This window comes from Odocoileus virginianus, chromosome 24 (assembly GCF_023699985.2).
Source record: "Odocoileus virginianus isolate 20LAN1187 ecotype Illinois chromosome 24, Ovbor_1.2, whole genome shotgun sequence".
NCBI classification, from domain to species: domain Eukaryota; kingdom Metazoa; phylum Chordata; class Mammalia; order Artiodactyla; family Cervidae; genus Odocoileus; species Odocoileus virginianus.
Window position 1 is genome coordinate 31,611,375 of NC_069697.1, and position 12,714 is coordinate 31,624,088.

Below are 12,714 nucleotides of genomic sequence, written 5' to 3' on the forward strand. Positions count from 1 at the left end.
TGAGTTATAAATGTGTTAATACAACTTCTAGGCTAAGGCATTTTATGCAGTAAATTCTGATATAAACAACAGTCACATAGTTATGATGCTGAGTTCTTTGAACTAGAATTGCTATTTGCAATGCATTATTTAAAAGGTATGGACAGTTTTGTTGCTCCTTGTAGTAAAGTTTTTTAAGGTCAAATTTTTCTGAGGGGAAAGTAATAGCATCCTAAGGTACTTGGAAGTAAGCTGAGGTGGGTTCTACCAATCTGAACCAATTTAATATAGTAAGGAAGGTCACATTTCCTAATTCAGATAACGGTGTAAAGCATTTGATCAAGGCCTCCCTACTTAGGAAAAGAAAAATCACTTTTTAGCAGGGTAGTAAAAAGTAATTCAGTTTGTTTTGGCAGCTCCCAAAGGAACTCACAAGCTTTTGTGAAAATGTATTATATGATCAAGGGCCACACACATTCTGTTCTGCTTGCACTTGGTTTATCTTGGTTTGTGCCAAAGTCCAGAAAAGCAAAAATAACATTTTTCTACCTGGGAATATAGGATTATTTATCAAAACCTGATTACTGTCTTTTAGACTATTACTATTAAGTTGTTAGAATCCTGATTTACTTTTATAACCATAGATATTAAAATATCACCTTTTAGTATGGTCTTCATAGACTGTAGAATGTTCCCTTTTACCCTACATACTTTAATCTTAAAATATTTAAATAATATAAACCTTTCCCTATACACCCATTTAATAATACTACCAGAGAAACTGTTAATTAAGAGTTGATGCATATTAATTTTGAAAGTACAGGAAGTAATACTTGTGTCAAAATAAAGTTTTAGAATTACAGAGTGGGCAGAGGACAATTTTTCTTAATCTGTAAATAAAGCCTAATGCAGTTTGTAAAAGAACAGCAAACTAATAAAAAAGAGGCAAAAGGCATGAATAGACCTTTTAAAGAAAAGGATCTTTTAAGAGCCCTTAAGTATGAAAATATTTTCAACTTATATAAAAGGATATATAAATCAAAACTGTTATGACATACATATTAAGAATGGGGCAGCTGTGAAATAGTAATATGAGCCAATTTAAGATTGGTAGATAGGTAATAAAGAGAAATACAACATTCAGTTCAGCATCTGAATTTTATATTTAAAAGATAACACGTGTTATGTATTAACATTGATATCTGCAAAAAGATATGTAAGAAACTACTTCTGGAAAGGGTACCTGTGTGACTGAGGGAGGAGTGGAGAAATCTTTCCTTTTCTTCATATCTGCTTTTTTTTTCCTTTTAAATTGCTGGTGCAGCTGCTTTTTCAAGATTCATTTGGGGGGGAGTATTGTCATAGAATATTAAAATCTGTGAGGGACCTGTCCAAGTCATTCCTTTTACAGCTTATTTAGAACTTCTCAAGTGCTTTGGATCACAGAACTAATGATTTCAGCCCAGATTCCTTTCATTGTAGCTGTAGTTCTCAACTGGGCAGCAGGTCTTAATAGGTATTAACTTGATAACAGCGATCTTCTTTGTCTTGTTCATTGTATTCCACTTATTTAGCATACAATAGTTGCTCAGTAAATGTTTGAATTTTTTAAAATTATGGTATTTATTTGTGACATGACAACAGATGGAAAGTGTTTCATCTTTATTTTTGAAAAAAGAAAAAATTGTTTTTCTGTTGTTTCCTAATCCAGTGAAAAACTTACCATAAATGTTATAGTTTAATTTTGACCTATTTTAAAGAGACATTTGTAAAGTTATAATTTGTTAATGATTTTTCAGACACTGCCTTCATGTCCTATTGACCGGAAACCTTTTCAGGCGGTGTTTAAATTCAGTGTATCAGAAGGTTGTGTTAAGGTAAGGCTTAGAGTTTATTTTGCAGAATGAACTGTGTAAACTTAATTGAGATGATTTTGCTTTAATAGATATTTGAATGTATTTGTGAATTAACTAAGTTTAATGTGTTTAATCTCCATTAAAAAAATGAACGGGATATTAGATTCAGAGACAACCCCCCATGAACCCCCACAAAAATGTCCAGAGTACCTGGAAATTATATTTTCATGAAAAGCATATAATGTTGAGAAGATTAAACAAGTAAAATTAAATATAAAATGGTGTCTTTGTTCTTAAGTGCTGGTACTTGAAGGAAATGGTTTAATTGGAGAAAAATATGGGAGTTTGTGAAAATCTTGAGAAGGATGAGAAAAACTTCTCACAGTTTCACAGTTGTTATGGGCAGCTAACTTTTCTTTTGTTAAGTACAGTTTTATTGTAATACTTAATCCTGATCACAGTCTTGAGATGCACACATCACACTGATGTTATTTGATTATGAACCATGATATGATTTGTATTCACATTTAGTTTTGGCTTACCAAAAAAAGGAGAAAGAAATAGAAATAATATTCCTAAATTGATGAATAAAAAGTGAAGAGAGTAAGTAGTAAGTAAAATGAAATGTGTGGGAAAGAGATTTCTTGACATTATTGCTGATAAATCAGGAATGGTATTGTAAAATGAAAATATATGATATGTATAAATGATGCCATTATGGGAAAGAAAAACTTCCCAAGTAGCAGCCAGACTGGTTGCTATCTTTGTGAGTAGAAAGGGGTATGTAAGCTATGTAAAACTATTTAAACATTAAATATTCCTATTGTAGGTGTTTATAATTTGTTTTGATTATTTTCTTTAGGTGAGTCTCGGTGACCTAAGGTACAAATGAGACTGTAATTCAAATAAAATGACATATGTGAAAGATCCTCATGTTTTAATTGTGTAACTCTGGACATTATGCAGATTAGTATATATTTTCAACAAAAGATAAAACATTATATATATATATGTGATATTATAATTAAAATTATAAGCATAACTTCTCTGAAAGATGTGTTCTCTGTTTTTCTAGACTATGTGCGTGTGTGTGTGTGCATGTATATATATGTGTGTGTGTGTGTGTGTGTGTGTGTGTGTGTGTGTGTGTACAATGTTGCATGAATTAGCCTCCAAAAATACTCTGTAAAATTTTGTTCTGTTGCTTGGAATAAAATGTATGTTTTATTTAATAGGAGTTGAATGTTACCTGAAAGTTTGGGACAGTGCTAATTTTGTTAAACTTAAAATGTGTTTTTTATCATATGTGCTATTACCTATATACTCTTAATATCATTCTTTGCCTTTTTACTTCTTTTGACTGTTTCTTATCCTTTTCCCTTTACAATTAAACTTGAATGAGACATGCATAGTTGCTTATATTTTCAATCTAATGTTGGACATCTCTATCTAGAATACCAAAGGAATCTAAACATTAACAAACCCCAAACTCATCTCATTCCCAACCCCTCTGCCAACCTCAGTTTATGGTACTGTAATCCCAGTCATCCAGATCAAAAGCCTCTGGAAGTTTTCCATTTTTTCTCTTTTCATTATTTTTGCTTCTTCTTTCTGCACGATGTCTTAAATTCATTCCGTTTCATTACCTCTTTGTAGACCTCAGGCTGTCTGTCATCTAGACCTGTTTTGCCAGTAGAAATATACTATCAATACAAACCACTCTATAAACACTTTAGTAGCCACATTAAAAGAACAAAAAGAAACAGTTAAAATGAATTTTTATATTTTGTTTAATCTAACATTTAATGTATTATTTGAACATGTAGTATTTTAGAATTGTTACTGAAGGATTTTATCTCCTATTGTTTTCGTTGAAATCTAGTATATATTTTACACTTACATTTCATTTTAAACCAGCCACATTTTCACATGCTTAATAGTATATGTCTGGAGAAGGCAATGGCACCCCACTCCAGTACTCTTGCCTGGAAAATCCCATGGATGGAGGAGCCTGGTAGGCTGCAGTCCATGGGGTCGCTAAGAGTCGGACACGACTGAGCGACTTCACTTTTCACTTTTCACTTTCATACACTGGAGAAGGAAATGGCAACCCACTCCAGTGTTCTTGCCTGAAGAATCCCAGGGACGGCGGAGCCTGGTGGGCTGCCGTCTATGGGGTTGCACAGAGTCGGACACGACTGAAGCAACTTAGCAGCAGTAACTATTGTCTCATACAGTATAGTTCTACACTGTTACAAGAGCTTCCTCCCAGTTTCCTGGCTTTTATAGTTTGTCTTTAACTGGTTCATTCTCCATATCACTGTCAAAAAAAAGCAAATTTGATCCTTTCATTCACTTACTTGTAAACCTTCATTTATTTTCAGATTTCTATAGAATTATTTTCTTTTTCAAGGCCTTTACTGTCTGGTCCTAATATATTACATCAGTTTCATATCCTGCTAACTTTTTCTTCCACATCCGCATTGACTTCTCTGCACTCTTTTATAAACTGTGTTCCTTCCATTTAGAATATCTTTTTTCCTTAGACAAATTCCTGTTCATTCTTTAAGACCAACTCATAAATTATCTACTCATGAAAAGTCTTCTCTGGTACTTTCAGATAAAGTCAGTTATATGTATATATATATACATATATATACACACACACACATATATATAAAAGATCTGTGTTTATTTCTGTTATGAGCACACTCATAACTCACTTGCATGCCTCTCTCTTACTGTTTTGTTTCCCCAGAGCTTAGCACAAATACTCAGTTTATAGTTTAGCATACTTGAACTAAAAAATAAAAGGCATATGTATTTGGGCTACACTTTGATTTAGACGGTATGCTTCTTTAATTTTTTGTTCTTTCAAGGGAAATGCATAGGTTATTTGTGATACCATATTATCACTCTAAATAGATGATTTTGCTTTTCTCACAGGTTCAAGTAAAAAGACAGTTGAAAGAAACAAATGACAAGAGAAATGAAAGCTCTTTTAAGAAGCAGCTATCCTGTCAGGAAAATTCTAAAAGCTGTATGAGGTTAGTGATGAGGATCAGAAATGGAATCCAATTGTGTAGAATCAGAAGTTAGCAAATAAGAAAAAAGAGAATACTTAAAAAAAAAATGATGTGAAATTTCAATGTACATAATTCTTTTAAAGCATTCCCTTGATAATTTAAGGACAGACCAAATGAAATCTGAGAATATAATTTATTTGACCTTTGTCTTTGATGAATTAGTTTTTTATTTTAGTTTTTTTCCTAGTTTGTTATAGATTGATACTTTTATAAAAGGTACAGCCATGTTAAAAAAAACAAAACACAAGCCATTATGGATGAGCATTGGTGCACAGCCCATATTTTGAGTAATTGCTCTAGTATTTATGGACAGAAAATAGAAAGTAACTAATGCTACAGTACAGCATTCTTCATGAGACTGTTGTAATTGAAACTATTATTTTTCTCCTTTTGCTTCTTTATGTTGTAGCAAACACTTGCTAGTACTGTAACAAATGTTTATGTTTGAAAAAATTTTTAAACATGTTTGGATTTTTTAGCTACTATTGTTAAAATATAATTGCCTAGAAATACTTAGAACTCAAGTTTAACAGGTATTAAGGTAATTTTTAATTGAATTGTGTACTGGAGATTTATTACTGAAAATAGCTTGTTGTAGTACTTAAAAAATTTAACCCCTTTTTGATCTGAATTATATGTAGAGCTGCCGCAAAGTTGTATTAAGTCAGTATATTGTCAACTTCACAGTTAAACCTGTGGCTCATTAGTACATTTCATCAGAATACGAATACTGTGAGAGAGTAGATGTGTTACTAAAAACATTGACAGGACTCCTTGAGATTTACTGAATAACGCCACTTGTAACTCTAGCTCTCTAGATCTTAACTTTTGGGAAGTTATAGAGTTCTTTAGTAATCTGAAGAAAACTGTAGAGAACTTCTTCCCGAAAAGATACATCATAAAATATAGACAGAAGTTTGTAGATTTTAAGGGATTTGTGAAACACTTAGTTCAAGAGCCCACCTATAAACCCAAGTTAATAACTTCAATAGAGCAAATTTTATGTACAGTTTCTTTTAATTATATTTGAGTCAGCTTTGACTCTTCCATTTATGTTTGCTTAGTAAATAACACATTATCCCCAGGCATAATGAAGAAATAGCTTTTACTAGCTTTATTCTTCATTCATCTCCTATTCTTGGCTATGGCAATGTCATAGATAGGCATTTTTTCAGAATTACCCAGTCCTCTTGGCTCCTCCTGAGAGTGCAGTGCTCATTATTATTGAACCTGCAACAGGGTCATACAGTGGGTTGGACACACCTGAGGTAGTCCACGTGGTTAGCTGTTTTTTCTCAAGGACTTGTTGAGGGATGGTAAAAGGAAGTAACAGATGCAAAATAATTTGTTTTTGCCCACCGAATCAGACCATTAGTGATTTCTCTCACGGTAAATCTGTCAGTTACTAGATTCTTTTTGGAGTCTTTTGGATGTTTTTTAGAATTCCTCTCATTCAGTCTTATATTTATAAGATGTATGCCTCATTTCCAGCACTTAGAAAATAACCCATTTGGTGTTGCCTCTCCCTTCTAAAGATGTAAGACTCCTCTTTCTGATACTTTCCACTAGTTCCAGGGAAAGGGATTGCAGTAGTGATTTGTTTTGTGTTAGTGTCTCCTTTGTAGTCATTGGAGTGGAGAGTGGCAGCGAAGTGGGGGGTCCAGCTCGTCATGCTTTCTTTGCTAAAATTTAAAACTTGGTGCACAATAGCTTTCATTGTTGTGGGCAGTGGGTTGAAAATAAATGAGTAGAGTAACAGTTTTCTGTTATTTCATCTCTTTATTGATGTTTACAGAAAAAAGATCATAAGAGAAGATCTATTAAGTGCAAAACTTTATGACTTGAAGATGATACACAGTAAGTGACTTTTTCCTTGTATGTTCTACTTTTTTTTTCTTTGTTTCTTACTTTAATGCTTCTGCCAAAGTTCTTGTAAATAGTATTTTGGCTTGGAAAACAGTCATACACAACAGAACTTTGCTGAAACTCTGTGTACATTGTATTCAGTTCTACTTAAATTACTTTCATGGAATCATTTATACTGTTTCCTGCCCTTCTTATTTTCCTGTTCAACTTGGAGGAAGGGAAGGGGTCAGTGAATAAGAGATTTTGTGTGTGTGTGTGTGTGTGTGTGTGTGTGTATTGGAAAGGAAAATGAGAAAAGGGTATTTTCCATTTACTCGGTTAGCAGCCTATATTGTGGTCTTAACTCGACTCATTAGTGCCAAAGTCCTTAGGGGAAATGAGATAAAATACCTTGTAGGCCAATAACTGTAAGCAGTAATGAGGGAAGTCTAACAGTAAGAAGTTAATCCACAGTTCCCAGAGGAAGTTGTGGTTTGGCTTCAAGCCACACTTAATTTCAAACTTTATTTAGAAATAAAACATTTCTTACCTATTTATCTATGTACTGTGTTCAGTTGCTCAGTCGTGTTTGACTCTCTGCAACCCCATGAGCGGTAGCCCTCTAGGCTCATCTGTCCATGGGGTTTCTTGGTCAAGAATACTGGAGTGGGTTGCCATTTCCCCCTTTAGGGGATCTTCCAGACCCAGGGATTGAACCCATGTCTCCTGTGGTTCCTGCATTGGCAGGGTGGATTCTTTACCACTGAATCACCTGGGAAGCTCACATATCTGTTTGGGCAGTTAAATATGCCTGTCTTTTGTTGTTGTCTAATGTTATGGTTCTCTAATACAGGAAAGCTTTGCAGCAGAATCTGAGAAAAATGTCACGTTAGTGCTTTGTGGCTCCTCTTAGAAACTTAAGCTGTTTATTTTTTTTCCAAAGAACAACTTACAGTATAGTACAGTCGCTCAGTCGCTTTGCGACCCCATGAATCGCAGCACGCCAGGCCTCCCTGTCCATCACAAACTCCCAGAGTTTACTCAAACTCATGCCCATCGAGTCAGTGATGCCATCCAGTCATCTCATCCTCTGTCATCTCCTTCTCCTCCTGCCCCCAATCTCTCCCAGCATCAGGGTCTTTTCCAATAAGTCAACTCTTCGCATGAGGTGGCCAAAGTATTGGAGTACTGTGAGCTAATTGTAAGCAGGGAGAGGTGAGCATTTATTTTCCATGCTAGGTTACAATTAATTTCTATTTATAGATAGAATTAATGAATTCATTGTTCTTAAGACTAAATGGTAATCAGCTTCCATTTTTTTATATATTTGAATACCACGTTTGGGTGGTGGTGGTATTGTTTTTTTAATTTGAATTAACATGGTCTCTCAGAATTACAGATAATCCCAGATTTAAAGATTAATAAATATACGTCTTTAATAATTTACTGTTAAAGTGAAATTTCACTAAAAGAACTTTAATGGTTAGATAAACATTTTTCTTTAGTTAAAGAACTTTAGATATCAAAACTTCTTTGTTTTTCTGGGTAATGGCTATAGATTAACATTGTTTTTTATTGAATAGCCTTTGTTTTGGTAGCTCTAGAATCAAATATAAAATTTACTGCTGAGGAAGATTAAGTGATGTTACAGGTTTTCTCTAGGTAGTGTAGCGCACTCTTACTATGATAATCTTAGTTTTAAGACTGCAGTAGTTTTCTTTAAGTGTGCATCTCCTGCCTGGGCTTATTTTTAGAGAGAGAGAAACATAGGCAAATCTTAGACCTATAGTGCTTGAGTATAGTGAAGGCCATTTATAAGAATCTTTGATTCATTTAGATTTGAGTTTTGTTTTACTATTCAGAATATGGAATACTAAACAAGTTTTCAGTGAACCTTCTAAGCCAGTTCAATAGTTAACTTTTTCCTTCCTACTTATCAAGATATAATTGATATATACAATACCAGTTTAAAGTGGTCAGCATAGTGATTTGACTTACATACATGATACATCATAAAATGATTACTGCAGTAAGCTTAGTGAGCATTCATCATCTCATATAGATACAACATTAAAAAAATAGACAAAAATTTCTTCCCTTGTGATGAGAACTCTAGGATTTAGATTGACTCTTTTAACAATTCTCATGAATAATTAACAGGAATGTTAATTGTATTAATCATGTTTACATTCCATCCTCAGTCAGTTCAGTTTGCACAGTCATGTCTGACTCTTGGTGACCCCACAGACTGCAGCATGCCAGGCTTTCCTATCCATCACCAACTCCTGGAGCCTACTCAAACTCATGTCCATTGAGTTGGTGATGACATTCAACCATTCATCCTCTGTCATTCCCTTCTCCTCCTGCCTTCAGTCTCTCCCACATCAGGAGTGCCCAGCATCCAAGGGGTTGTTTGCATCAGATGGCTGAAGTATTGGAGTTTCAGCTTTAGCATCAGTCCTTCCAATGAATATTCAGGACTAATTTCCTTTAGGATTGACTGGTTGGATCTCCTTGCTATCCAAGGGAGTCTCAAGAGCCTTCTCCAACACCACAGTTCAAAAGCATCAATTCTTCGGCACTCAGCTTTCTTTATAGTCCAACTCTCACATCCATACATGAGTATTGGAAAAACCATAGCCTTGACTAGACGGACCTTTGTCAGCAAAGTTATGTCTCTGCTTTGTAATATGCTGTCTAGGTTAGTCATAGCTTTTTTCCAAGTAGTAAGTGTCTTTTAATTTCATGGCTGCAGTCACCATTTGCAGTGATTATGGACCCCAAGAAAATAAAGTCTGTCACTGTTTCCATTGTTTCCCCATCTATTTACCATGAAGTGATGGGACTGAATGCCATGATCTTTTCTTGAATGGTGAATTTTAAGCCAACTTTTCACTCTCCTCTTTAGCTTTCGTCAAGAGGCTCTTTAGTTCTTCTTTGCTTTCTGCCATAGGGGTGGTATCATCTGCGTTTCTGAGGTTATTGATATTTCTCCTGGCAATCTTGATTCCAGCTCGTGCTTCATCCAGCCCGGTATTTCGTGTGATGTACTCTGTATATAAGTAAAATAAGAAGGGTGACAGTATATAGGCTTGATATACTCCTTTCCCAGTTTGGAACCAGTCTGTTTTTCCATATCCAGTTCTGACAGTTGCTTCTTGACCTGCATACAAATGTCTCAGGAGGCAGACAAGGTGGTCTGCTATTCCCATCTCTTGAAGAATTTCCCACAGTTTATTGTGATCCACACAGTCAAAGTCTTTAAAGTCAAAGTCAATAAAGCAGAAGTAGATGTTTTTATGGAACTCTCGCTTTTTCAATGATCCAGTGGATGTTGGCAATTTGATCTCTGGTTTCTCTGCCTTTTCTAAATCCAGCTTGAACATCTGGAAGTTCACGGTTCATGTACTGTTGAAGACTAGCTTGGAGAATTTTGAGCATTACTTTGCTAGCGTGTGAGATGAGTGCAATTGTGTGGTAGTTTGAGCATTCTTTGGCATTGCCTTTCTTTGGGATTGGAATGAAGATGGACCTTTTCCAGTCCTGTGGCCACTGCTCAGTTTTCCAAGTTTACTGGCTTATTGAGTGCAGCACTTTCACAGCACCATTTTTTAGGATTTGAAGTAGCTCAACTGAATTCCATCACCTCCACTAGCTTTGTTCATAGTGAGGCTTCCTAAGGCCCACTTGAGTTCACATTCTTTTGACTTCCTTTATCCAGTTCTCCTTCCCTCACCACTTGCCTCTGGTAACCACAAATCTTACCATTTTTTCTATGATTTTTGTTTGTTTGTTTTTGAACTATAATTGACCTACAGTATTATGTTAGTTCCTGTCACACAACTTCATGAGTCAGTATTTTTGTACATAATGATCACCATAATAAGTCATTACCATCTGTTATATGAATGTATCACATAATTATTGACTATATTCCCCACACTGTATGTTTCATTGTTCCTCTTAATTTCCCTCACTTGTTTCTATCCTCTCAGTCACCTCCCCTCTTCCAACAGCTTTTTTCTCTGTATGTTTGACTTCTGTTTAGCTGTGATGGTTTTGTTTTTTAGATTCCATATATAAGTAAAATCATACAGTCTATGTCTTTCTCTGTCTTACTTATTCCACATAGTATAATTCCCTGTAGGTCCATGTGTGTTGTTGCAGATGGCAAAGTTTTACTCTTTCTAATGGCCGAGTAACATTCGTTGTGTGGAATATGTGTGTGTATCTCACATCTTTTTGATTCATTCATCTGTTGATTGGCACTTAGGTTGCTTCCATATCTTTGCTATTATAAATAATGATACAGTGAAACATGGGAATGCATATATCTTTTTGACTTGAGTGTTTTATTTTCTTTGGATAAATGTCCAGGAATGGAATTAGCAGATCATATGGTTGTTCTATTTAATTTTTTGAGGAATCTCCATAATTTTTTTCATAGTATCTGCACCAAGTTACATTCCCATCAACAGTGCACTGGGGTTCTCTTCTCTCCACACCTCACCAACATTAATTTTCTGTTATCATTTTTTATAATAGCCATTCTTACAGGTCTGAGGTGATATCTAATTGTTTTGACTTGGATTCTGATACTTAGTGATGTTGAGCATCTTTTCATGTGCCTGTTGGCCATTTGTGTGATTTTAGAAAAATGTTTGTTAAGATTCTCTGCTTATTTTTAAATCAGGTTCTTTGTGTTTCTGATGTTGAGTTCTTTTAAGTTTTTAATTCCTCATTTGATATGTTGTTTTCATCTTCTCCCATTCAGTCAGTGGCCTGTTCATTTTATTGATAGTTTCCTTCATTGTGCAAAAGCTCTTTCGTTTGATATAGTCCCATTTAGTTGGTTCTGTTTCCCATGTCTGAGGCAACAAATCCAAGAAAATAAAAAAAACTCATGTCAAAGAGCTTTTTTCTTCTAAGAATTTATTTTCAGGTCTTACATTTAAGTCTTTAATCTATTTTGATTTTATTTTTGTTCATGGTGTGAGAAAGTTGTTGAGTTTGGTTCTTTTGCCTATAGTTTAATTTCCCCATCATCCTTTAATGAAGACTGTCTTTTCCCCATTGTATATTGCTCCCTTCTTTGTTATAAATTAATTAATTGCCCATAAGTGTGTATTCATTTCTGGGTTCTCTATTCTGTTCCATTGGTCTGTGTGTCTGTTTTATGTCAATACCATACTGTTCTGATGACTAGCTTTGTATATATTAAGTTTAAAATTAGGGAGTGTGATGCCTCTGGCTTTGTTCTTCTTTCTGAAGATTATTTTGGCTGTTCAGGGTCTTTCGTGTTGCCATACAAATTTTGGAGTTGTTTGTTTTGGTTCTGTGAAAAATGCCGTTGGTGTTTTGTTTGAGATTGCATTGAATCTGTAGATTGCCTTGGGTAGTATGGTCATTTTTATTAGTTCTTCCAATCCGTGATCATGATATATCTTTACATCTGTTTGCATTGTCTTCAGTTTCTTTCACGAGTGTCTTAGAGTTTTTCCAAATAGAGATCTTTTACCTCCTTAGTTAGATTTATTCCTAGGTATTTATTCTTTTTGATGTGATTTTGAATGGGATTGTTTTCTTAATTTCTCTTTGTGATAGTTTGTTGTTAGGGTGGAGAAGTGCAACAGAGCTCTACATATTAAATTTTTATCCTGTAACTTTAACATTTTCATTGATGAGTTTTGGTACTTTGTAGTGGCTTCTTTAGGAATTTCTTTGTATAGTATATGTCATCTGCAAACAGTGACAGTTTTACTTCTGTCCAAAAGGGATGCCTGTTATTTCTTTTTATTCTCTGGTTGCCGTGACTAGAACTTCCTATACTGTGTTGAATGACAGTGGCAAGAGTGGGCATCTTTGTCTTCTTCCTAATCTTAGAGGAAATGCTTTCAGCTTTTCACCATTGAGTGTGATGTTAGCTGTGGGCTTGTCATATATGGCTT

General features: G+C 34.7%; 1 protein-coding gene across 2 annotated transcripts in view; it reads left to right on the top strand.

Moving 5' to 3' along the window:
- The window catches only part of SCAF11 (SR-related CTD associated factor 11), an 87,891-nt gene that overhangs the window by 45,053 nt on the left and 30,124 nt on the right, over positions 1-12,714 (top strand). For both annotated transcript variants that reach the window (XM_020873105.2, XM_020873106.2), the window contains exons 5-7: positions 1,779-1,856; positions 4,782-4,882; positions 6,717-6,778. In XM_020873105.2, the coding sequence (XP_020728764.2) occupies positions 1,779-1,856; positions 4,782-4,882; positions 6,717-6,778 (241 nt within the window). The remainder of the gene's footprint in view (positions 1-1,778; positions 1,857-4,781; positions 4,883-6,716; positions 6,779-12,714) is intronic.